The sequence below is a fragment of the Antechinus flavipes genome, chromosome 2 (assembly GCF_016432865.1).
Source record: "Antechinus flavipes isolate AdamAnt ecotype Samford, QLD, Australia chromosome 2, AdamAnt_v2, whole genome shotgun sequence".
NCBI classification, from domain to species: domain Eukaryota; kingdom Metazoa; phylum Chordata; class Mammalia; order Dasyuromorphia; family Dasyuridae; genus Antechinus; species Antechinus flavipes.
Genome location: NC_067399.1, coordinates 648935228 through 648961443, shown reverse-complemented (window position 1 = coordinate 648961443; position 26216 = coordinate 648935228). Strand labels below are relative to the sequence as shown.

General features: G+C 35.1%; 1 protein-coding gene across 3 annotated transcripts in view; it reads left to right on the top strand.

The window, feature by feature from the left end:
- Positions 1–26216, top strand: part of GRID1 (glutamate ionotropic receptor delta type subunit 1) — a 1107390-nt gene that overhangs the window by 843734 nt on the left and 237440 nt on the right. For all 3 annotated transcript variants that reach the window (XM_051982367.1, XM_051982369.1, XM_051982368.1), the window contains exons 7-8: positions 15863–16024; positions 17834–17953. In XM_051982367.1, coding sequence (XP_051838327.1) covers positions 15863–16024; positions 17834–17953 — 282 coding nt within the window. The remainder of the gene's footprint in view (positions 1–15862; positions 16025–17833; positions 17954–26216) is intronic.

The window sequence follows — 26216 nt, the reverse complement described above, 5'->3', positions numbered from 1 at the left end:
TACACTTTATTTCAAATCTATAAAAAAATAAGTGTATCACTCAGGGTGGGATTTACATAACTATAAAGAGAATAGTAACTATTGGAGGGAACACAACAATAACATTGTAATGGTGGGAAATTCTTAGAGAAGGTTCAAAAATATTATTTCAATAAATCAAGATCAAAAAGCATTAGCTTTAAAGAGATTAAACCTTTGGAAGGAAAGGAAAGGAAAAACATGTACACCTCCAATATTTGATTAATTAGAAAAACAAGTAGAGGAAGTCACTCACACAATTAGCAATGTCTTAAGGGGGAAAAGAAAACAAACAAAAAAACAAGAGTCCATGTTTTCCAAGGTCAAAGTCAATTCTGGGGAGAATGTAAGCTATTATTCCAAGCTATCTGTTTTCTACCAGCATACCTGAATATAAATTTGCATGCTGCTACATTAAATATGGAAAGGTACATAACAATTTTTTGTGTGTATGTGTGTGTGGGCGGGGGGGGGGGGGTAGACAGAATAGGGGACAAGGCCTAAATGTTAAAAGAAGAATTGGTTATTGGAATACTTCCTTGGGTTGGAGATGCCAGGAAGCTTTCTTGATGCTGTGCTTCCAAACAATCTATAAAGTTAATGATTTGTTCTCTGTGATGGGCTATAGCTTCTTTCCCCTATCTCCCATTTCCCATCTTTTGTTTTTCCAGAAAAACATTAATGTCCTGAGATATTCATAGGAATGGAATAATCTAACATTTTTTAATGTTACTCTAGAGATTATATATGAAGACTAAATATATTCCCACATACACATCTTACACATTCACCCTCTCCTTTCTTTACTCCAAGTTGAGGCTACGTGAACCTGGAGAGGAGCTTTCATTTCCCACTTGGGCAGATCTTTTTTTCTGGCAGAAGCCTGAGCAAAAGTTGAGTACTGTTCACAATGTGATCCATTCTCTGCACCCCTTTCAGTAACTCATTTAGAGAAAGTCATGCTAAAAGGCTCCCTTGTCCAGGCCAGGCCCTGATGCTTAAATATCACCCTTTTGTTGTCACTGAAGAACAGTGGCCTTTATTTCAGGCATGTGAATCAGATGATGAAGAAGTCCCCACCCAGGGGTGCCCTGGCCTCTTTCTTTAAAATGCTGCCATGTCCCAGTAATGATCTTCACTTTCAAAGAGCAGCCTGTGTGACATCTCAGCTCCTGTAATATTAATCAGGACATTCCATCACATGAAAGGAGAGGCTGGACCCTAGGGGTCCACCATTGACTTGGTTTGGAAAACCACTGCCTGAATGTCATAGCTGTAAAGAGCAGGGTGACGAGAAGTTGCCAGCTTATGAGTCGGAGTGAACTTAATGTGAAGACAGCCCATCTGAAGCAACAAGAGGAAAATGGACTAGGTCATCAGCATGCATGTTATAGGATAAAGAGAGAATCTCTTACTCCTGTGGGGTTAACTCCTTTTTCATGAAGATGCTATGGTAAGAGGGTTCAGAGGGAACTCTGAACTGAAGTTGAGATGGTGACATAGAATCTATCACCTAGCCTTTCATATCTCAATAAAAGAAAGGGGCAGATGAGGAAGATCATATCAAGCTCTGCAAACATGAAAAAGACCCAATAACAAAAACAGTTTGATTAGAGAGCCAGGGAATGTGAAAGGTGCTATGGGAAGAGGATATGGCTAAATAAAACAAACAAATATTAGAAAATATGTTACTCTTATTTTTGGCTCCTAATCTGCTGCAGGAAAAAAAAATATTTCCTTTTTTAGAAAAAAGGAAGCTTTTCATTTGCTTAAACATGTGAAAATGAATGCTCTTTATTACTTAAAAATTTTCAAGATTATGTCATGTTTTCTTTCTTTTTCTTTTTTCTTTTTTAATAACTTTTTATTAACAGAACCCATGCCAGGGTAATTTTTTACATTATCCCTTGCATTCTCTTCTGTTCTGATTTTTCCCCTCCCTCAGATGGCAAGCAGTCCTATACATGTTAAATAGGTTACAGTATATCCTAGATGCAATATATGTGTGCAGAACTGAACAGTTCTCTTATTGCATAGGGAGAATTGGATTCAGAAGGTATAAATAAACCGGGAAGAAAAACAAAAATTATGCCATGTTTTCTTAAGGTTTTCTTTAAACCTTATTATTTTCCACTCTTTCTGCCTATATGATGTTCTTCCTATATATATATATTCTACATCTTCCTGTAAAAATGCTGTCCTTCCTTCCAGTCTCAGCTGAAATTCCCCATTCTCCAGGAAACATCCCTCTTAACTCAATTACAAGCTAGTAATGTCTCTAAAGAATTATTTAAAGAAATAAAGTTGAACTTTATTTTAAAAATTGACAAGATTTTTTTTTAGCTTTCTTCCATCTCTCCCTGTCAGCAAAATAAAAGAAAAATGAAATACTGATGATAAATATGTATAGTCAAGCAAAACAAATTCCAAAATTGTATCCAAAGTCAAAGAGCTTTTATATTAGCTGGTCTACACTTTTGATGAATTTAGCTTAGTCGCTTCTATCAGTTAATTCCATCCCTCTATTACTTATTCATCATAGTATATATGTACATGTGTAATAGATAAACATTATTATATATGCATTCACATATGTGCATATATATACACATATACATATACAGACATATGAATTGTGTATCTACACATAAGATGTTCTGAAAGTCTTAGTGCGGTTATAAGCCTTGTCTACACACACATGTGTGTATCTATACATATATATGCACATGTGTACATATACATTATGTTTATGCTTATGTTGATATAAATATCTGTATATCTTCATCATCAATTTCTTTCCTTCCTATGTTCCTTCCCTTTTTTTTTTTTCTTTTTTTTTTTTTTTGGTTAATTCATTCATTTCTTTTCTTTATCCTCCTATTTCAGTATAAGTTTAAGAATAGGAACTTGCTATTAATTTAACTTTGTCCTCTTCTAGAACTTAATAACCTTGCATAGAGTAGGTACTTAGTTACTTTAAAAAGCTATCAGTTGTTCAAGTAATGTAAAGAAAGTTTCAAATGAAGAAATGAAGATATCCATAAAAATCTATCTGACTTGACCATTCTGCTAGACTCTGATTGTGAACTCTGTGACAATGATGAGTAATGGAGTCAAAGAGAATGGCTTTCAGAAAGAAATATTAAAAAAAAGATGCTGAAGATAGAACATAATAGATTTGATCCTTTCAGAGCTTGTAAGTGAAACAGATGTTTGAAAAATGGAGATAATGTTTTTCTGGAATCAGAGATAGATGCTGTCCATAGTTGGATATGGGTCCTAGAATGTGGAAGTGGAAATTGAAACGTAAGAATCTCAAGAATAAAATTATTTCAACATAATTAGGAGTGATTGCAATAAAAAAAAAAGATGGGTTGTCTCTGATTTGGCTTCATGGAGAGATTTCTAATGAGCTCAGATTTTGAAAGTTCAAATTCAAAAAAACAGAGGTGAAGTACACATCTGAGAAGAAATATAAAAGGTTGGTATGTTCCAATAAGAAGAGTGTCAAGAAGGATTTTTCCCAGTCTAAACTATTTCTCCTCCCTCAGATGATGAGGACCACAAAAGGGCTCTCACCCTTTAGACTTTGAATGGAACAAAATGAACAAAGAATAAAGCTGCTGTTTGAAAAAAGTACAATCAGTCAATTTTCATTGTTCTCATCATTTCAATCAGAGAGAATAATCCTTATGCTGGAAAAGAGAAAGACAATAATCAACCTTAGAAGAAATCAGATACTTTTGGAAATTGTTAGAGGTCATGTTACTAGGGTCAGATAACAGTAATAATTTGCATTTCTCCAAAATCTTTCATTCTAGTAAAACCTTGTCTGTGTAGCAACCTTATAGAACAACCATTGCACTTTTTTCACTCATATTTCACCAATAAGACAGTTGAAACTTCAGGAAGTTAATTGATTTGCCCATAGATATATAACTAATAAATTTCAAGAAGTAAAGTGGAATCTAATATCTAAGTCTATGAAAGAGTACAAAGAGAACCTGTTTTCAAATTCTGCCTCTGAAGCTGACTGCTTTTATGATTATAGACAAATCACTTTCCTTCCTTAGGCCTCAGTTTTCAAATCAGTAAAATGAAAGGGATGCCAAAGATGATTTGAGGTCCCTTCCATGTTTCAATGTATAAGCATATGATATTCTTGGATGCATTCTTTTACGGCCTCGAGACAGCTTGTGATTGTGCTTTCTAAGCTGTGGTCCTTGACATTTGAGGTTCTTCCAGAATTAATATTCTATGGTTCTCTGATATTCTAGGCACAATGACACAATCTCCAAATGCTAAGTTTTCAGCCACTGATGTTCTCTATAAAAAGATCCTTTGTGCAATTGATGGTAGACACATGGCATTTATTTTTTTTTGGTTAAGTGTCACTGCCCAAAAGTAGTTTTAAGCTTTCTATATACATATACATGCATATTGTTATTTGTGTATATGCATGTGTATAAGTGTGTGTATATACAGCATATGTAAATGTATTAATTTGTATATATATATAGATGTATATACATATAAATATATGTTGATGCACATATCAACATTGACATATTAACTATATCAAGATAGATATCTTTTACATATCTCTATATTATCTATCATCTTTTAATCTGTCCCTTTGTCTACCTACTACTACTAGAGTGTAAGCTTCTTGAGAATAAGAACTTGGTATTATTTAACAATTGGCTTCTCCATTGTTGGAATGACTTAACAGTTTGTAAAGATTCCAACACTATATGTTGACAAGAGTCAACATGGCATAATGGTTATAATGCTCACCTTAGTGTCAAGAATATGTGACTTACAATTTTGTCTCAGACATATAATGTATATAGCCTTGGGAAAGTAATTTACCTTGCCAGCCTCAGTTTCCTCATAGAAAAGTTAAATTGTTAGATTAAGAACTTCTGGCATCACTGCTGGTCTAAATATGTCATTCTTTTATAGTCTTTGATGGAGATTAGTTTCAGAAATAAGAGTTTCAAAAGGTTGGAAATATCCTTGAAAGGATATTTAGCAGCGATAAGATATGTCAGGTCCTCTTGCAGCCTTAGACTGAAAATATAGAAGAGTGAGGAACCTACTATATCTTGGGAGTGGGGTTCATTATGATTCTGGACATCTCTATTTATAAAGAAATTTTTCAAGTCTAAATCTGTCACTATCATTCTCAATCTCTGCTAGTAACCATGTTCTCTGGAGCCAAGCCAATGTTGAATCCTTCTTCTAAATGACATCCTTTGAAAACAATGACTATGTCATTTCTAAGCTTTCTCTTTAACAGCCTAAACACCTCCAAGCCTTCAATGGATCAATTATAAAATCAAACTCTATCTCTTTAATGAAGATTACTGCCTCAGGTCTCAGTGATTGAGCCATTATCTGAATTCCTATAATACCTCTCACACATACTACTGATTTAACATTTGTTGCATGAAGGCTTGCACTTTATAAGCAGTTACATTTCTATCCAAATCTGTTAGGCATTACTGGTGACATTTCATTTCACCATTATTTTAACTCCATATTTGCCTACTACTGAGCACTAAAATATATCACTCAAATCCTAATATAGATGGAGATATAAAAACTTTGAAAAAGGATCCCTATCCATTTGTGAATACATCACACTGCCCTGACCCCAATGTCATGAGATTTATATTTAGAGCTTTTAGATCTGGGGAAATAATAAAGGAGTAAGATATTGTTAGAACTCAGTACCTTAAAAATTCCTTCTTTGATATCTGGGGCCATGAATTTTGTTTCCAAACCAGAATGGCCTCTTCTATATTGTCCCAGGTATTCACCCTGAGATCCTTTAGTCTCTGAATAATTTTGGTCTGGAGATGCTAATAGTGTTACAATTAAATCTATCTATCTATCTATCTATCTATCTCTCTGTCTCTCTGTCTGTCTGCTGTCTATCTATTGATCGATCTATCTGTCTGTCTCTCCAGCCATTAGGCTAGCAATGTCAAGCTTTTGGACAACAATCTCTCTAGTTAATCAACAGGAGTTTTCTTTCTATACCTAGTCATAGATGAAATGAATGAGCTTTATCTTCATGGTTCTCTAGACTTTGGCAACCAATTATGTAGAATAATTTTTTCTATTTTTTTTCCAAGAAAGGTTCTATAGAAGATATGCTTTTTAATTGATGGGAGTCACTTATGCAATTTATGGGAATCTCTTTCCCACCTTGTAAATTGTAAATTTAGCTGTAGTCTTCTCTAATATCTCCTCTTCTTTGTCTGCCCTTTTCATTCTAGTAAATGCTTGGTGACTGTTTAAACTTTTTTCTTTGATTAACAATCTTTCCTTCTTTCTAGATCTCTTTTGCTCACATTCTTAATGTCTCTTGATGCAGTATGATACTGGAAAAAAGGATCACACACTTCAAAATCAGAGGATCAAGTTCAAATTTCACCTTTAGAGATAATTAGTTCTGTAACATTAGTAAAATTAGTGAATCTTCTAATTCTTATCAAGGAGTTAAAGAGAATTTAGAAAGACTGAAGATTATTAGTGAAAGGGCCCAAAGAGTTGGAGACAAGGTTCAAGAGAAAATTAGAAAGACTATATAAGATAAATAAGAAAATGGGGAAAAACAGTGTATTTCTGCATAAGGACTGTTGGTAAAACAGGAAAGTGAAACAAGTCAGAAAGAGAGGTGAGCTGACAGGCACAAAGCAGATAGTAAGAAAAGCTGTGTCTGCTTGTCAAGTTATTAGAAATGCTAATCATAAACATTATTGTACTTTTAATACCCACAAATAGTTAAAAAGAAAACAAGGGTTGTAATTTAAATCAAGAGATTTGAGTAGGGACTTTCATATAATATGAATTGTTTGTGTTTCTGCCACACTTGAATTACTATTGTCTTTGTTCCAAGTTTAGTCAAGATTTCTTTTGAAAGAAAAAAGTGAAAGAACTTTAAGAAAGCAATTTCATACTCCATGTTGTTAGAGAGAATGAGATATTCTTAAAAGAAGAAAAAGTGACATTTCAAGGGGAAAAATAGGATCTGTGTTAGAGGTGGCTGGGGACTGGATACTTGCTAGCATATTGGAGAATAAAAGTGTTACAGATGCTAGAGAAGAGAAAACAATGGGAGCCATATTCAAATCTTCAAAGAAATATCATGTAGAAAAAGGATTGGACTTCTTATTTTTGGCCTCAGAGGATAGATCAAGATATATAAAAGTGCCAAAAGGTAATTTAACCTGTCCAAATGTGGAGTGGATTCCCCTCCCTAGAGGTCTTTACATAGAAATTTTAAGACTAATGGACAGGTAGATATTCCATTGCATATAGCAAGGACTAAGTGGCCACCAAGGTCCCTTTTAATTCTCTAATTTAATTATAAACAGTTTATGAAGAAATTTTTAGTATATGTAGTTTTTATTTTTAACATTATTTTAATCATTTCATTAAATATTTGTCAATTGCATGTAAAATATATTTTTTAAATTTTGAGTCATATGTCCAAAGGGCTATTAAACTGTGCATACCCTTTGAACTAACAATACCACTACTGGATTTATATCTCAAAGAAATCATTAAAGAGGCAAAAAGATCCACATTTTCAAAAATGTTTGTAGCAGAAACTTTTTGTGGTGGCAAAGAAATGGAAAATGAGTAAATGCCCATCAACTGGAGAATGGTTGAACAAGTTATGGTATATGAAGGTAATGGAATATTGCTGTTCTATAAAAATGATGAACAAGTTGATTTTAGAAAGGCTTGAAAAGATTTATATGAACTGATGCTGAGCAAAACAAGCAGGACCAGGAATACATTTTACAAGTAGCCGCAAGATTGTAGGATGATCAATTATGAAAGAGTTGCTTCTTCTCAGTAGCTCAGTGATCCAAGGCAACCCCAATAAATTTTGGATGAAAAATGCCATCTGCATACAGAGAGAGAACTATAGAAACTGAATGTGAATCAACACATACTATGTTCACTCCCCCCCTCCCCTTTTTCTTCTATTTTATTTTTCTCTCCCTTTGCCCCTTTTATTTTGATTTTTATCTCCCAAAGTGGTTCATAAGGAAATAAGAAAAATTATATGTATAACCAAAATTAATTAATTAAAATATTGAAAATATGAAAATGAATTTTTGAGTTCTAAATTTTTATTCTCCCTCCTTTTACATCCCTCTCCTTGAAGAGGGAAACAATGTGATGTCAATTATACATTTGAAGTCATTTAAAGATATTTCTGTTAGTTATGTTTTAAACAAAACAACCAAAATAAAACAATAAAAATCAAGAAAGTAAAAAAAAATGTATCCTTCCATTTTCATCAATTCTCTCTCTGGAGATGGATAGCACTTTTCATTGAAAATGCTTTGGAATTTTCTTGCATCACTTTCTTAATCAGAGTAACTAAGTATTTTACAGCTGCTAATTATTGTATAATGTATAGTGTATAATGTTCTCCTGATTCTGTTCACTTTATTTTCCAACAGTCTATGTAAATCTTTACTGTTTTTTTCTGAAACCATTTTGTTCATCATTTCTTATAGCACAATAGTGTTCCATTACAAACATATACTACAACTTGTTCAATCATTTTCTAATTGATAGATATCTCCTCAGTTTCGAATTCTTGCCACTGCAAAAAAAAAAAAGAGCTGCTATAAAAATTTTTTTTGTATAAATAGTTCTTTTTCTTTTTTTTTTAAATATCTCTTTGGAATATAGACTTAAAAGAAGTTTTGCTGGTTCAAATGGAATGCATGGTTTTATAGCATTTTGGACATAGTTTCAAACAGTACTCTAGAATTGTTGGATCGGTTCACAATTCAATCAGTAGTGCATTGGTGTCCCAATTTTTTCTATATCTCCTCTAGAATTTTTCATTTTCCTTTAATGTCATGTTAGTCAATCTGGTAGGTGTGAGGTAGTATCTCAGAGCTTTTTTTTACTGGCATTTCTCTAATCAGTAGTGATTTAGAACATTTTTATGTAACTATTAATAGCTTTAATTTCTTCTAAAAAACTGCCTGTTCATATCCTTTGATCATTTATCAATTAGGGAATAGATTGTATTTTTTTTAATTAAATTTGGCTCAATTCCCTGTACATTTGAGAAATGAGAACTTCATCAGAGAAAAGTACTTCAAATCCATCTCACATCAGTTTTCCTTCTAATTTTGACTACATTAGTTTTTGTCTGTGCAAAATATAATTTTAAAAACAATCCTCCCTCTATCATTTGTTTGATCATAAACTTTTCCCTTATCCATACCTCTGACAAGTATTTTTCCCATTCTCCCCTATTTTTTAATATGTAACCCTTTTTAAATTAAATGCATAACTAAATTTATTTTATTTTTTAAAAAGAATAATAGATTTTTATTTTTCAAAATGTATGCAAAGATATTTTTCAACACACACTTTTGCAAAATCTTGTGTTCCAAATTTTTTTCTCCCCCTCCTCAACTTTCCACTCTCCTAGAGATCAAGTAGCCAAATATAGGCTACACATGTGCAATTCCTTTAAATATATTTCCACATATATCCAGCTGCACAAGAAAAATCAAGAACAAAGGGAAACAAGTGAAAAAAAAAAAAAAAACAAGCAAACACTCCCTACAAGAAAGGTGAAAATACTATGTTGTGAACCACTTTCAATCTTCATAGTCCTTTCTCTAAATGAAGATGGCTCTTTTCTTCACAAATCTATTGAAATTGCTTTGAATCATCTTCTTGTTGAAAAGAGTCAAGTCCGTCATTGTCGACCATCATATAGTCTTCTTGTTGCTATGTACAATGTTCTCTTGGTTCTATTCACTTCACTCAGCATCAGTTCATGTAAGTCTTTTTAGACGTTTCTGAAATCAACCTGCTCATCAGTTCTTATAGAGCAATAATATTCCATTACACTCATATGCTATAACTTTTTCAGCCATTCTTCAATTGAGGGTATCCCCTCAGTTTCCAGTCCCTTGCCATGACAAAAAGGGTTGCTACAAAAATATTTGCATTTGTGAGTCCTTTTCCCTTTTTTATGATTTTTTTTTTGGGGGGGAATAGAGATTCAATAGAGACACTGATGGATCAAAGATAAGCATAGTTTGATAGACTTTTGAGCATAATTACAAACTGCTCTCCAGAATGATTGGATCAATTCACAACTCCCACTAATAATGTATATAATAAACTAATACATTATAGTGTCCCAGTTTTCCCACATTCCCTTGAACATTTATCATTATCTTTTCCTGTCATTTTAGGCAATCTTAGAGGTGGTATCTTAGAGTTGTCTTAATTTGAATCTCTTCAATCTGTAGTGAATTAGAACTTTTTTTTCCATATTATTAGAAATGGCCTTAATTTCTTCATCTGAAAATTGTCTATTTATATGTTTTAATCATTTCTCATTTGGGGAATGGCTTGTATCCTTATAAATTTGAGTCAATTTTTCTATATATATTAGAAATGAGGTCTTTACTAGAAACATTGAATATAATTTTTCCCCAGTTTTCTGCTTCCCTTCTAATCTTGGCTACATTGATTTTGTTTGTACAAAACCTTTTAAATGTAATATAATCAATATTGTCCTGTTTGCATTTCAAAATGCCCTATGATATAATCTTTTATGTCTTAATCATTTATTCATTTTGAGCTCATCTTTGTATATGGTGTGAGATGTTAATTTATGCCTCATTGTCAAACTGCTTTCCAGTTTTCCCAGAAATTTTTGTCAAGTGCTGAGTTCTTACCCTAAAAGTTTGGACCTTTGTGTTTATCAGACTACCAAATTACCATTTTTGGCCATTTACTACCATGCATTGTGCACCTAATCTATCCCACTGATCCACCACTCAAGATCTTAGCCAGTGCCAAATTATTTTGATGATTACTGTTTTGTAATATAGTTTCAAATCTGCAACTACTAAGTTACCTATCTTCATACTTTTAATTGATTTCCTTGATATTCTTGACCTTTGTTCTTCCAGAAAATTTTTGTTACTATTTTTCTGGTTTTATAAAATAATTCTTTGCTAGTTTGATTAGTGTTGCACTGAATAAGTAAATTAATTTAGATAGAATTATCATTTTTATTATATTGACTCAGTCTAGTTATGAGCAATTAACATTTCTCAAGTTGTTTAGATCTGTCTGTGTATAAAAAGTGTTTTGTATTTGTCTTTACATAATCCCTACATTTGTTCTAACATTTAAACTCCCAATTTTTTAAATATTGTCTATAGGAAGGGATTTAAATGTTAATACAGGGTTTAGTATTTCATTCTACATCCAAAATGGAGTTGGTCAGCTAGATGGCACATTAGATATAATTTCAGGCCTGAAGTCAAGAAGACTCATCATCCTGAATTTAAATCTGGCCTCAAACACTAGCTCTGTGATCCTGGATAAATCACTTAATTGTATTTGCCTCAGTTTCTCATTTGTAAAGATAAGCTGCAGAATGGTATGGCAAACCACTTTGGTATTTTTGCTAAGAAAACTCCAAACAAGGTCATGAAGAGTCAGACACAACTCAAATGACCCAAACAACAATAACAATATGGAATCCCTGAAGCTTCCCAAACACACAAATGCCTCAAAGAGGGTTAACTACTAGCTAATATTAGTTCTTTGTCAAATTCTGATAGGAGAAAATGGGTAAAGAACATTCTAGAAAACAAACTTTTTTTTTTTTTGCTGAAATTAAATTGGTTTCTCAACCACACAGGCAGACTTGTGGGAGGGTGAAAGGTTTCCTATGGCTTGTTGTGACTCAAGTCCTGTTTTATACTTTTAATTGCAGACCTCGACATACTCATGTATTTTTAAATCACTAATTATGACTCAGTCCCCTTAATCCATTTGAGAGGAGATTTCTACAAGCATGGCTCCTTGAAATTCCATTTAGTAGAGGCTGTTAAATCTGTGCAGGAGATCAAATACATTTTCAAATTCGATTACTATGTGAATTGATGAGAACATAGATTATTGGCTTATATCAATAATTCAGATAAACAGAAGAATAAAAATGAAGATATGGGAAAAATCATTTCCAATTTATTCTTCTTAGTCTTAAAAATCCATATTTTTGCAAACACACAAAAAACCTGAATAAACCCTAAGCGGTTTCAGCTCCCACAGAATTAAAAGGTTGCCAATATTATGCAGTTTAGTTTTTGGTGAGGTACAAATATGATGAATTATTTAGGCATCAGGGATGCCAAGAGCTGGAAGATTGAAAGGAGAGGAAAATGAATTCTCACTGGTCACTGAAAGAGGGGATAGAGTGACTTCTTCCTTGTACCCCCAGCCCACTTGGCTTCTGCTCCTTTGCATACTGAATTAGAGAGTCACAACAGCAACTGTGTTCTGTGTTAGCACTTCAGGTGCCCTAGCTCCTCTGAATAGCGGCTCTATGGGGACCTGAAAGACCCTGCATAGGACTAGCATAATAATACTATGTCCATAATCTCTGAGGGGAAATACAAAAATGATGAAGGAAAACATTCCTTCCTATACTTCATGAGCATTTTTTCCCATCACAAAAGTGTTTTTCACCTGTGAGGTTATTGAAAATATCTATATTTAATGGCTACTTATGGGGAATTTCATTTATATCTGTAAGTAGTCAAATGTTGTCCTCCTAATTTTAGTTTATTTTCTAGGATATTTTCAGTTTGTTATTTGTTTGCTTCTAAGCTCTTGTTATTCACGTGTGTCTGAATTTTCATGACTTATTTGGGTTTTTCTTGGAAAAGATAATGGAATGGTTTTCCATTTCCGTAACCAGGTTACATTACAGATGAGGAAACTGAGGCAAACAGGGACTTCCCCAAGGTCACACAGCTAGTTGGTGTCTGAGGCCAGACTTGAACTGATGGAGATGAGTCTGCTTCAAAGCCTGGCATTTTCTCCACTATACCACATAACTGCACAAGATCAGTACAATTGTTTTTAATTCTGATGGTGGTGCTATAAATTTATCAAATTAACTTATCATGACCTACCAGAAAGAAGAGTTACGTACGTAAGTCAATTAAATGAAGCAATGCTTAGCATTATTATTGAATGAATGTGAAAAAAAAATTATTGAGTATTTCTTCTGTGCAAAAGCGTGGTGTTGAGCATTAGTGAAAGAGATATAAAAGCTGCAGTCTCCACTTTCAAAGAGTTCACATTCTAATTGAGAGAAACAACACATGTCAGAAGATTCAGTTTCAAGGTAAATTCAAAATCCCAGGGGGTCCTCAGAGTGCAGTATCAGGTAGATAGAAAGGCCCAGGGGTCCTGAAGTTTCAACCTTTAGGCGTTATTATCATCATCAACTGTAGCAGAAATAACAACAATAAGTGCAGAAACTCTTCCTCTTCCTCCTCACATTTCCATTCATTTACAAAACATTTTCTTTATTCGTTTGCTCCTTTTCAAATCAGGCTTCATTTAGAACACCGTGTTCATTTCTAGGCATCTCACTTTTGAAAGGGCATTGTATGTATATTGCACAGCCTCCAGAGGAAGGCCACCAGGAGAGCAGAAGGACTCCACCTGAGGATCATGAAAGAAACTGGGGGTGTTTGGTGAAGAGAAGATCGAGTGGGATGATATTATTGTAACTGCCTTCAACTATTTGAAAGGCCATGCAGTGGAAGCAGGATTAAACTCATTCAGTTTAATTCAAGAAGAGAGAAGTAAAAAAATAAGTGGAAATAAATCTATTGTTAGGAAATATAAATATGTATTTTTTCTAACGATGGGAGGAACCTTAAAATAAAATAAACTGCCTTGGTCAGCACTGGATAATAATTCATGTGGACAATATGTGAAGGACATATGAGTACTTGGGGGTAAGGAGTTTGTAGAAGAGGTTCCTTTCTCAACATTGAGTTAGACTAAATGGCTACTGTGAGCTCTTTCACCTGTGAAATTCAAAAGTTTCTGAGATGGCTGGTAAAAGGATCATTATACTTGCTATGTAGATGAGGAAACTGAGGCTCAGAAAGGGCAAAGCAACTTGATCAGTTCAACACAAGTTGTATGAGTCAGTCAGTCCATAAGTTTAAACAGTGAACTGGCACAATGGAGAAAGAATGGGACCTGAGAACAGGAAGAATAGAGTTCAAATATGGCTGTAGATGCTCACTAGTTACATGATCCTAGGCAAGTATCTTAACCATTGCCGACCTTAGTTTCCTCAGCTGTAAAATAAGGATAATAGCATCTACTTCTCAGGGTTGTTGTTAGGATCAAATGAGCCAATATTTGAAAAGCGCTTAGAATATTGCCTGGCACAGTGTAGGTTCTTAATAAATTTTTATTTCTTCCTACCTCCCTTCCTTCCATCTCCTCTTCTCCCTCCCTCCTTCTCTCTCTCTCTCTCTCTTTTTTTCTTTCTCTTTCTCTCTCTCCCTTCCTTCCTTTCCTTCTCTTTCTTTCTCTCTTTCTCTCTCTCCCTTCCTTTCCTTCTCTTTCTTTCTCTCTTTCTCTCTCTCCCTTCCTTTCCTTCTCTTTCTTTCTTTCTTTCTTTCTTTCTTTCTTTCTTTCTTTCTTTCTTTCTTTCTTTCTTTCTTTCTTTCTTTCTTTCTTTCTTTCCTTTCTTTCTTTCTTTCTTTTTCTCTTCCTTCCTTCCTTTCCTTCTCTTTCTTTCTTTCTTCCTTCCTTCCTCCTTCCCTCCCTCCCTCCCTTCCTTCCTTCCTTCCTTCGTTCCTTCCTTCCTTCCTTCTTCCTTCCTTCCTTCCTTCCTATCTTTTTCCTTTCCTTCATTCTCCTCACTTCTTCATCCTTCCCTTCCCTTTCCTCCCCTTTCCCTTCCCTTTTTCCTTCCTCTTCCCTTTCCCTTTCCCTTTCTCTTCCCTTTCTTTCTCTTCTCTTTTGCCCTCTTTTCTTTATCCCACACCTTAGGATAGCAACATCAAAGTAGCTATCAGGATTCATCTGATGGGTTTCTTTGTTGATTGTGACTGAAATTTGACCACACTCTTAGGCAGCACTGGCTGTCCCTCCTATTCACTCAGATTGCTTGGATTGTTTTGGGAGTGGGCATGCCAGGTCTCTCTCCGTTCTGGGATGAAATGGACTCTGCCTGCATTCTGAGTCCTCAGCTGATCACTGTTTTTATTACCATTTTGTATTCATAAACTGTTTTCCCTTTAGGAAGCTTGGTGACAAGTAATGTGTTTCTTTTCACTTTCAGGCTGCTCTGCAGACAGTCAGTGAGGCTGTTGCCAATTAATGTCTGCAGGGTTGGCAGTGGGGGTGAGAGGCAGCTAAACCCACGTGCCTTTTCCTCAGGCTTCTGGAGGCCTGTTTGGGTGGTAGTGACTCAGCTGCCACCACTAAAGCCTGCTCTATCCATGTGGGTGTGTTGGATTTGTGTTCGATTCTTATTTTTCATGCGTGGTACTATGGAAGAATCCAAAGACTTCTGCAGCTGAAGTCACAGGACCTGGGTTCAAATTTGAATTCTGATCTTTGCTGCCTGTGTGATTTCAGGCAAATCACTTAAATTCTTGAGTCCCAGTTTTCATTTATAAAATGGTGGGATGGTCTCTGTGGTCAGTCCCCTCAACCTCCAAATTTTTTTCTCATATGATTCAATAACCTTTAGGTTCAATTTAAATTTATGATCCTAAAGTATTAGAATCAGTTGACTGACAATCATATACACACTTATACACACATATATAGATGTGTATACATGTATATGTGTATATACATTTCATTTACATATATATGCATAATGACATATTTAAGATTATATCTGTCAGATCACTGATCCCTTCTCACAATCTCTCTCTAGCAATACATCATTGTAAATGATTTCACTGTCTTTAAAAAATCTTTGCAGGTATCTAATCTCTACCTGTACGACAGTGTGTTGATGCTGGCAAATGCCTTCCACCGAAAGCTTGAAGACAGGAAGTGGCACAGCATGGCAAGCCTGAATTGCATGAGGAAGTCCACCAAACCTTGGAATGGCGGCCGATCCATGCTGGACACTATCAAGAAGGTACTGATTAGCAAACTCCCATCTCATAAAAATGGATGGAAATTATTTCGTGAGTAATTTGGGATGTGAAAATTCATTTTTCTTTTCTGTTCTAAGATTATTCCTTCTGGATAGAGCATGATCCTGGACTAGATGGTGATTTCTCTAACCTTATGGTTGAGTGTCATGTAACAAATTCCCTAGTTTCCTATTAGCTTCTAAGTCAATAAAAGTAGATGCCATCATGAAAACTGTTCCTGGAAGTTGGCACTGTCTTGTGTTAATAAAAGGGAAATATGTTTCTAGGGTGGGGCAACTTAGGTTGCTCTACATTTATGATAATTTCCTATGCTGAGACATCTCATGAATTTCTGATAGAAGCCAAGTTAGAAAGTTGGATTATAAGTGAATCAGAGAATCCACAGAAGACTTGTTAAAGTGAATTGGCCTTTAGAAATTGTGAAAGAACATTTAGGGAAATCTACAGTGTTTGGAGCTTTATTTTCAATAAATTACTCAGGGTTTCAATAACAGCGAAAATCATTGGTGTCAGTTTGAATCAACTGGCATTATGATGAAAAGCTAGAAATCGTTGCTGGAGGAAGTTTATTCAAGGAGAGAAAGTGATAGGATGGGAGCAATAAAATGTAGTTTTCATGCTCTTTTATGTGTTCCTTTGGGCTTAGGAATATCTTCTAGACCAAGTTTAGACCAAGAAGTCTAGTTTCGTGGATATATGGAGAATTGCCTTACGGCACACCAAATTATTACTGATTGGATACGTTTCTAGAAGCTTTCTCCATATTTAATTGTAGAGGGCAGAACTTTGGAGAAGTATACTTGAAACAAGGTGTTAACTCAGTGGAATTGATGAGACATGGTTATTTAGTTTACATATACTTAATACTTAGCATGGTGATGGAATAGTTCTACAGTTAATGTAATTGTAATAGGGTATTTAAACTGAGGACAAAGTCAGCCACAGACATTTGATCTTTGACCTTCTTCATGGTGGCTCTCCTGCCTCCTGCACTCATATCAGACTGGCAGACCGGCAGACTGGAAGAGGAGACTGGGTCAGACTATGACAGACATAGACTGTGTAAGGGACAATAGAGACTTTTGACTTTATTCCTGACTATTCTCGTGGTGATTATTCTGCTGAGACCAAGGACCTCCAGAAAACTAGGCTGAACATTACATTTAATGATTTTGTTTCTATCAATATCAGCTACCTAAAAGAAGGACAGTCAGATAAAATAATCAGTATTGGGATATCAAGACTATAATTTGCCTTTCTTTTGGTTTAACCACAACATTGTTGCCAGTGGCACAATCTGAGAGAAGTGCTGGACCAATGAGTTAGCGTCTTTTATACTTTCTAAAGTTCAGAAATCAAGATGATCTCATTGAAGTTAATGCTCGATGAAATTGAGTCCTTAATGAAGCTCCCTGGGCTAAGCTCTGGACTTAGCTAACTCAGTAAGATGAATGAGAGAATGAATAAATGAAGCAATTACTTCTTACTGTATGTAAGGCATTGGAGATACAAATAGAAAATCAAGGCAATCACTGTTTTCAAGGAACTCACACTTTAATATGAGAGACATGGAAGGATTTACCTACAAATAGGATAGAAAAGTCTTAAGGTACAATGGCAAAGCATGTGGTAATACTAATGTAAGAGCCTTCACTATAATCCAAGTCTCTTCAAGCTTTTCCATTCTTACCTCTATAAGGTCCTTATGGGATTGATACCCCTCCTATTTCCTATTCTGCTCTGCAAGAATAGTCTGACAGAAAAGTGATGCTTTCTTTTCTCTTTGGCAGGGCCACATCACTGGGCTCACAGGGGTGATGGAGTTCCGAGAAGACAGCTCCAATCCCTACGTCCAGTTTGAAATTCTCGGCACCACTTATAGTGAGACCTTTGGCAAAGACATGCGCAAGGTAGGCTCCCTAAACCGTCCATTATTCATTGCTTGAAGTATCACATCCTAGTCAGAAGGAATGACAACAGAAGGAAAAAAAATAGGGACCAAGGTCTTTTTCTTTCTTGCCTGCTGTGCAAGGTTTATTTAGTGTGGAAAGAGTGTCTTAGCATTTCTGTCACAGTGAAGCATTCTCAGTTTATGCTAGATGGTAACTACAACGCCTAGGGATAGTAAGCAAGCAGGGGACACTTTATACTGATTTTTTTTTCTGTATGTATTAAATAGAGTTTGGGATGGAGTCTGTGATTGTTTCTTTTCAAGAGACTTAAAACTGATTTAGTTAAAGAAATTGTTCCAATCAATAAACCATAAATCATTAAAATGATCATATCAAGTCACACATTCTTCTTACATATACATTTAACCTTCCTTATATATATGTATATACATATATTCACAAATATGTACATATGTGTATGTGCATATCTAATACACACATATACACCCATACACACAGAAGCACAGGCATAGGTACTCACATATACACACATACACACACACACTCCATAATCACTCACATGAAAGCCCCCTGTTACACATGCATTTGACTTGTACACATACATACGTTCACTGTGACAGATATACATCTGTAGAAGGAATGAGATTTCAAAAGTTAGTGCCTTCATTCTAGTGAGTCCTTGACATTGTCCCCATTTCTGGACTATCAGGGAGAACAGCTCTATCTATAATAGAGCTCCAATCTTGTGCTTCAAAAGATGGGTATTGAAAAGCACAGGAGTTGATATCAAGTCTGTCAGATTGTCAGTTTGGGGATGGAGAGAAGCTAAAGAAAGGCATTAGAATGGACTGTGAGGTCTTTAGAGCAGCATACGCTCAATTGATGAAACTCCTGCAAGTGTAGGTTGATAACCTCTCTTTAACTTAGAGAATCATCTATAGCACAGACAGGTTGAGCAACTGCCTCAAGGTTTCTTAGTATTTGCCAGAGGCAGAATTTGAAGCCAGGTCTTCCTGCTTTAAAACTAGATCTCTCTGTCATCTCTATCCTGCTGCCTCTTCCAGTAGAAGGCATTTTTAAAAAGGGAAGGAAAAAGAAAAGAGATACTTAGAAGAGAAAGCAAAGATTCCTGAGCTCACTGCTGAGATCACAACCTTTAATCTAATAGGAAAGTCATGTAAGTGCCCACTATGTGTCAAAGGTAGTGCTAAGATCTAGGTGTAAAAAAAAAAATGGTGTTTTATTTCAAGGTATCCAGGCTATGAATATCCAGTTTTGATATGCTGTTATTTTTACTTCTTGCATTATGGAAACTTACTTCCAACTAGCAAACAGGCTCAATTTAATTTATCATATTTTGACTGACTGAGTTGAGGTGGGCAGCCTGAGAAGCTTCCCCTGGGACCTAGGAAGATTGAATAGACACTAATAAAAACTCAAATTTATATTCTAGAAATATTGTAACTTGCTGAGATGGGATTTTAGTCACCACCACTAAAATGTTACCTTCAGATCACATTGGTACCAGATTGTAGCTCAAAGTAGGATTTTTACCTAGTATAGTGGCAGTAGTACAGTCACATTTGGACACATAGCCATGTACAGGCTCACTTAAACTCATGTTCCTTTGTAACTGTGTGTTTGGACTAGAATCCAGAACTTCAAAAGACTAAAGAATAGAAAACTATATAATTAAAGAGGCAGGTTTTATATTTAAATTAGTCTGTAGAGCAGGAACAGTTGGGTAGCAGGTGGAAGACAGCAGGTAAAATGGCTAAAAATGCACTTGAAGTGCCATATAATTTGTTGGCTTTGTCTAGGGTGATTAAAAAAAAAAATTCCCAAACTGATTTTCTGATGTAAAGTTGGAGGCTTTCTATCACAGATCAGTAGATCTTTCAAAATTTTGCTAGATTAGTGCATTTGGTACTTTTCCTTTGGGGGAGGAGAAGGAAGGGAAGGGTAGAATCAGCAGAGCAACTAAATGAATGAATATCGAATGAATGAATGAATGATAAAGCATTTACTAAGCATCTCCTATGAGTTAGGTACAGAAGATATAAGAACAAAAGCAAGATAGCTCCTGCCTTCAGGTAACTTATATCCAAATATGGTTACACACTACATATAGGGAACTAGTGACCAAGGAAAGGAGTTTTATTTATTTGGATAGTGGGTGATGGTCACAGCTATATGAATGTTGTGAGTTTGATAACAGGATTTCTGAGGCATCAACCTGGCCAACAGGAAAATAAGCAAAAGTAAGCTAGTCAATCTAATTCTATGACAAGAGACCTTTGGGGAAAAATTATTGGTTCTTTTTTTTATTAACTTGTGTTGCTATGGGGTGATCACAAATTAATGGACTAATCTGTGATGTCAAAAATTGGTGGTGTTGTCATGTGTGATCAGAACTTCATGTGTGATGTCATTCTCTCATGAGTAGTTAATAGACACAGAGAGGTTCTTAATGTGACTAATGGTAACATGAGAGCAATTCCTCAAATGCAACTACACAGTTACCATGGCACCTCAAACTCTGGAGTACATTATGAATCTTCCATCCAACTCTGATTGATGCTAGAAACCAGACTGGGGTTCTTTCTAAAGCATAAAACTATATAATCATTAATTTAGACGTCAAGGGCCTGGATTTAAACCTTCTCTGTCACTTTCTATTTGTATGTCATTCGCTGTTTGGGCAAGTCTCTTAACCCTCATGGTTCACAGTTGACTTCTATAAAATGAAGTGACTAGTCTAATTGGCCATTGAAGTTCCTTTTACCTCTAAAAACGTAACTTAGAGGGAAAATCAAAAGAAAAAGACACATATATGCAAAAAAAGAGAGAGAGACAGGCAGACAGACAGAGAAAGGGAGAGAAAAAACAGAGACAGAGACAGATAGAAAAACAGAGACAGACAGGGAAAGACAGAGAGAGGTATTGAGACAGACATGATGAGATAGAGACAGGGACAAAAACAGAAGCATACAGAGACAGAGACAAGGAGAAAGACAGAGAGCAGAGAGAGAGAGAGACTGACAGACACAGACCACAGAGCCAAAGAAAGAGAAAAAGACAAAATTGCAGAGAAACTTAGAGATAAAGATAGAAGAAGAGAAACAGAAACAGAGACAGACAGGGAGAGAGACAAAGAGGCAGAGAGATAGAAAAAGAGAAAGAGAGGAAGCAAAAGAAAGGAAGGAAGATGAAGGAAAAAGGAAAGGATACAAATGTATGCTTTTGAACTAAGAAGGACTTTAGCAGTCATGTAATTCAAATCTCTCATTTTACAGAACAGAAAATTGATGCCCATACAAGAATCTCATCCAAGCAAGTGGAAAGGGGAAATGAGTTTGACACAGAAAAATCACTGTGATATCAGCCTTGATCCAGGGTGGTTTATGTGTTCCAATCAAAAAACAAATATCTATTAAGTAGTTCCTGTTTGCCAGGTACTATATTAAGTGCTAGGGATAGAGAAGAGAAAAAACAAAAACAAACAAACAAAACCAGAAACAGCCCCTGTCATTAAGGAGCTTTCATTCTAATATGGGAGCACCTTATACAGACCTTTGAACATACAAGATAAACACAGAGTAGATGGAAGAGATCATTATAGGAGAAATCTCTAATACAAGGAAGATAGGACAAAGTCCTCCTGCAGGAAATGGGATTTGAACTGAATATTTAAAGAATCTAGAGATTCTCGAAGGTAGCAGTTAGGGAGGAAGAATACTAAGGCATGGAGAATGGTCATTTACAAATGCATCCCTTAATCACTTCAATGCTACTGGGATAAATTGGTGGGCTTCCATTTTAGAATCAGCTACTTCCTAAATGGCGAATATTCAAGCCAGTCTCCTGATGATGCTGGATGCCACTCTAGGAGCCTAAGAGAGGCCTAGGAACATCACTCTCCACTTCCTGTTTCAAGTATCTGAGCTTTCCACCGTTACCAAGGAAACACTCATCAAAGACCCTGAAACCAATGGGAGTTAGAATGTGTGTCTCTGTCTTACCAGAGCAGAATATCTGAATGTAATTGAGTTGGAGAAGAAGCTGATTTCAGAGTGGATTTTATTCTAATTTGTGTTTTTTGTCATTTTTTTTTAAAGATCCTCCTTTCACAATAGCATAGGCCATTCATTATATGGTAGCTTAGCAAGCTTATCAACACTGAGAAGTTATCAGAAAAGGAGTGAACAGCATTGACTGGTATCACATGTTTATCACTTAAGAAAAGGGGATATTTTTTTAAAAAGAAACAAAAAAGAGTCTGAGTGATTTCAGAATGAATCAAGGAGAGATGATTAGATTTCTCACTAGTGGGGAGGGTAAATGAAGAGACCAGAGACACTGAATGAGAGTTTACATTTGAGATGAGCTAGGGCTTATTTCAGTTAAGTGTCTCATCCCATTACAATAGGAAGGAAGAGGGGGGAGATAACACAGAGAGAGGAATGACAAATCAGACATGGGAAATAGTATTCAAATTGAAGACCACTTGGAGAAGAGAGAAAACAGAAGGATAGGGCAGATAGAGAAAAGACATTACATCTTTAGAGGAAGAAAGAGGAATAGAAATGATCACTTTTATTAACAGCATAAATCACACATAAAAAATATACACAGCAGATGAATGAAAGCAAATGAAGACCAAATCAAAATCTTGTGAACTCAGAATCAGAAATAATATTTTTTATGATGAGGGGACTCTACAATTAAAATTAATTAATAATGAAGGATAAAGCCTCCAAGCTAGTTTCTATAATGTTTAACCCAATGAGATTAATCTAAAAACAGGGAACAAAAGGGGTGGATTAAAAAATAATTGCACCAAAAGAAAGTCATTAGAAGAATGACTCATCCCAGACATTTAAGATTAAGTGGTATCAAGAGACTGTGAAGAATAAGCACTGATGACTCCCCAGGAAGGAAAAGAAAGTTGTGATTTTCCTCTCAATGAAAGGGAGATGATGGACTGTGTGTCTACCATGGAAACACCAACTTAAAGAGAGAACCCTAGATGGGAAATCAGAAGCCATGGATTTTATTCCTTATTTCCACCAACATTTACTGTGTAAATCCAAGTCTTGATCTCTGTGTTCTGACTAATTAGGGCATAGGGGGAATCATGAAATGTCACTGTGCCCTAGAGGTGATATGTCTGAAGCCCCACTGGTGTTGGTTTTAGTTGAACTAAATCTAGTATTAATCCTTTGAAAGTTTTTTTTCAGTTTTGGGGAGCTATTTTTGTGAAGGTCCTGCCTTTCTATACAAGAAGATTTCTTCTACTTAGCTTTTATTTTCTATACTTTTCCTCCTCCCCTTCCCTTCTTTCCCTCCCTTCCTTTCTCCTCTCCTCCTGTCTCCTCTCTTCCTCACCTTCCCTTCCTTTCTGTCTCCTTCACCCTCTTCTCCTCTCCTCCCCTCCCTTTACTTCCCTCTCCTTTCCTCACTTTCCTTCTCCTCTCCTCCCCTCTCTTCTCCTCTCATATCCCCTCCTTTCTCTTCTTCTTTCCTCTTCTCTCCTCTCTCCTTTTTGTTTCTGGAACTATTTCACTTGAATCTTATACTAACTCTAACCTTTTCAAACCTGCTCAACTCATGGCTTTTTGTTTGTTTTTTGTTTTTTTCTATTAAAGACTATTATAGTAAAAAGAAATTTCTTTTTTTTCCCTCTGTGTTAATGATCATTTCTTTTAAGGCAAGTCTCTTTCTGAAATGCCATTGACCCATTTTCTTCTAGAAAGCTATTACCTAAAAGCATGCTCTGACTCAATACCATTTTCTGAAACAAATGAAGGTAGCTAGAGTCTCTTCAATTCAGCTCTCAGTAGAATGGAAGAGGAGGGGAGAAGACAGGAGATACACACACACATACACACAGAAAGGGAGAGACAGAAAGATACCAGGATTGAGGCAGAGAGAGTGACACTGCAAGACAGAAAAAGACAGATAGAGATAGTGAGATAGAAACAGGGAGAGAGACAGAGCAACACAGACAGAGGGACACACACATAACACAAAAGCAGACACACAGAGAGAAAGTTTGAAGAATCAAGGTGAGGAAGAAGAGACTGAAAGAATCTCTATAAATCAAGTAGAGACAAGTAAGTACATTTAAATTTACTGTCAATGTTGTTGGCCTGCAAACATTAAGGTAGTGGGAGTATTCACTGAATATCAGAGCTAGAAGGTATATTAGAGATCCAAATACTCCCATTTCATAGATTGGGAAAGTGAGATTAAGAGAGGAGACATGACTTATTCAGCTGAGGAGAGCCAGGGAATAATTTGTAGGACTGGGACTTCAACCCTATTCTGGTTGATATTCTTTCTACTATGCTGAGAACTATCTACCTTTCCATTACAATTGATATAGGTAAAATTTTTAAAATAATCTGATGTTTGTGCTAAAATAATCCTAAATGATAAATTAATCCAAATCTCTCCTTTTCCTTATAAAAAAAAATGGGGCCTGCAGAGAGGTTGTAACAGAATTGGTTCACATGCTCCTTAGTTTGACTATGAGAATAAGGCCCATCTGTAATACATCAGGGAATCTTGTTTCCCCTATAATCATTTTTCCTCCAAAAGTAGTGGAGTGAAAAACACATTGACTTTAATATCCCTGTAGAAAAAGACACAGGAACTATATGAATATAAGCATAAAACACTTTTTATACAAATGAATATAGATCTAAATAATTAAAGTAATATTTATTGTTCATGGGTAAGTAAAGCCAATATAATAAAAAATGACACTTTTACCTAACTATTTATTTTATGCCATTTCAATTGAATTTTCAAAAAAATTACTGAGTTAGAAAAAATAATAAAGTTCATTTAGTTTAGAAGAAAAAAAGATCAGGAACTTCAAAGAAATCATGGGGGAAAAGATGTAAATAAAACAGATTAAATACCAAAAGAACTTTAGCCATTTTATAAGGTGAGAATCTTGTTAAAGTGTAAAATGAACAATTCTGATTCTTTTAAATTAAAATTTCCTAGTATAAATAAAATCTATGCAGTCAAAAATAGAAGGAATATAGGGAATTGGAAAAAAAAAACTTTCATAAACAAGTTATCAGACAGAATGTGATTAAATTGGACTATTGCTGTGGTAAAGGACATGATGAGCTGGTTGATTTAGGAAAAAAAAAACATGGAAAGACTTGGATGCATGAAAGAAGATTTTATTAATCTTTAGAGAAATAGATGCCAAGTGGAAATAAGCAAAGTGTTATCTTATATATTTATGTATGTATATATATGTATACATTTTATAAATATGTGTGTATACATTTATATATATGAAAACACACACATATGTATACACATATGTAGAAACCCTGTGCAAACACAAATACATATATGTGCATATAGATCCATGTATATATATATATAAAATATATATGTATATGTGCATGCATCCCTAAGTGTGTATATGCTATATGCATACATCAATATATATGTATGTGTATATATGTGTGTGCGTGTGTGTATGTACTTAATTACAGCCTTCTTGGAGGTGTGGAGACATAGGGAAAAAAAAAACAGTGAAAAGTTCATAGCAGAGAATGAAAGAAAACCTACAAAGAAGTAAAGAAAATCTGGGCAATTTTGAAAATAATATAAAGTATTTATTTATTATCTAGGTTTTCTTGAAATGCAATTTATTGCTTTATATTGAATCCTCTCTGATCTTCTGAAGTGTACATGGCAATTTTTTTTTCATTTTTTTCTTTTGGAATTAAATTTAAAATACATTTAAAAACTTAAAACAATAACAACATTGGTTTTAGGAGCCGGAGGGCATAGATTAAAAACTTACTTACTCAGTTTCCTTATCTGTCGAATTAGAGGATTGGACATGTGAGTTGCTGTGCTATAATTGTGTTATAATTATATTGCTTCTATATCTAGTGATGTGATGGACATATGGTGAATACTCTTGTTATTAGTGTATCTAAGTTTATACATAATTAGAAGAGCTAGGTCTGAATGTGACCTGTAATATAGTCATAGCTTTGGGTAAAAAATTGTTATTTCTCTGGACCTTAGTTTCCTCAGCTGTACATTTTTGGGATCAAACTAGTTAATCTCTAACAATTTTTTCCAATTTTATCTAAACTATCTATCTAAACTCCAAGACCGTCGACCTTTTGCCCAGGGCCAGTTTGAAAGGAAGATCTTTTGCTGCTTTCCATACCTCTCTTTCCAATTCCTTGAGAGTAGGAGATGTTCTGGGCCT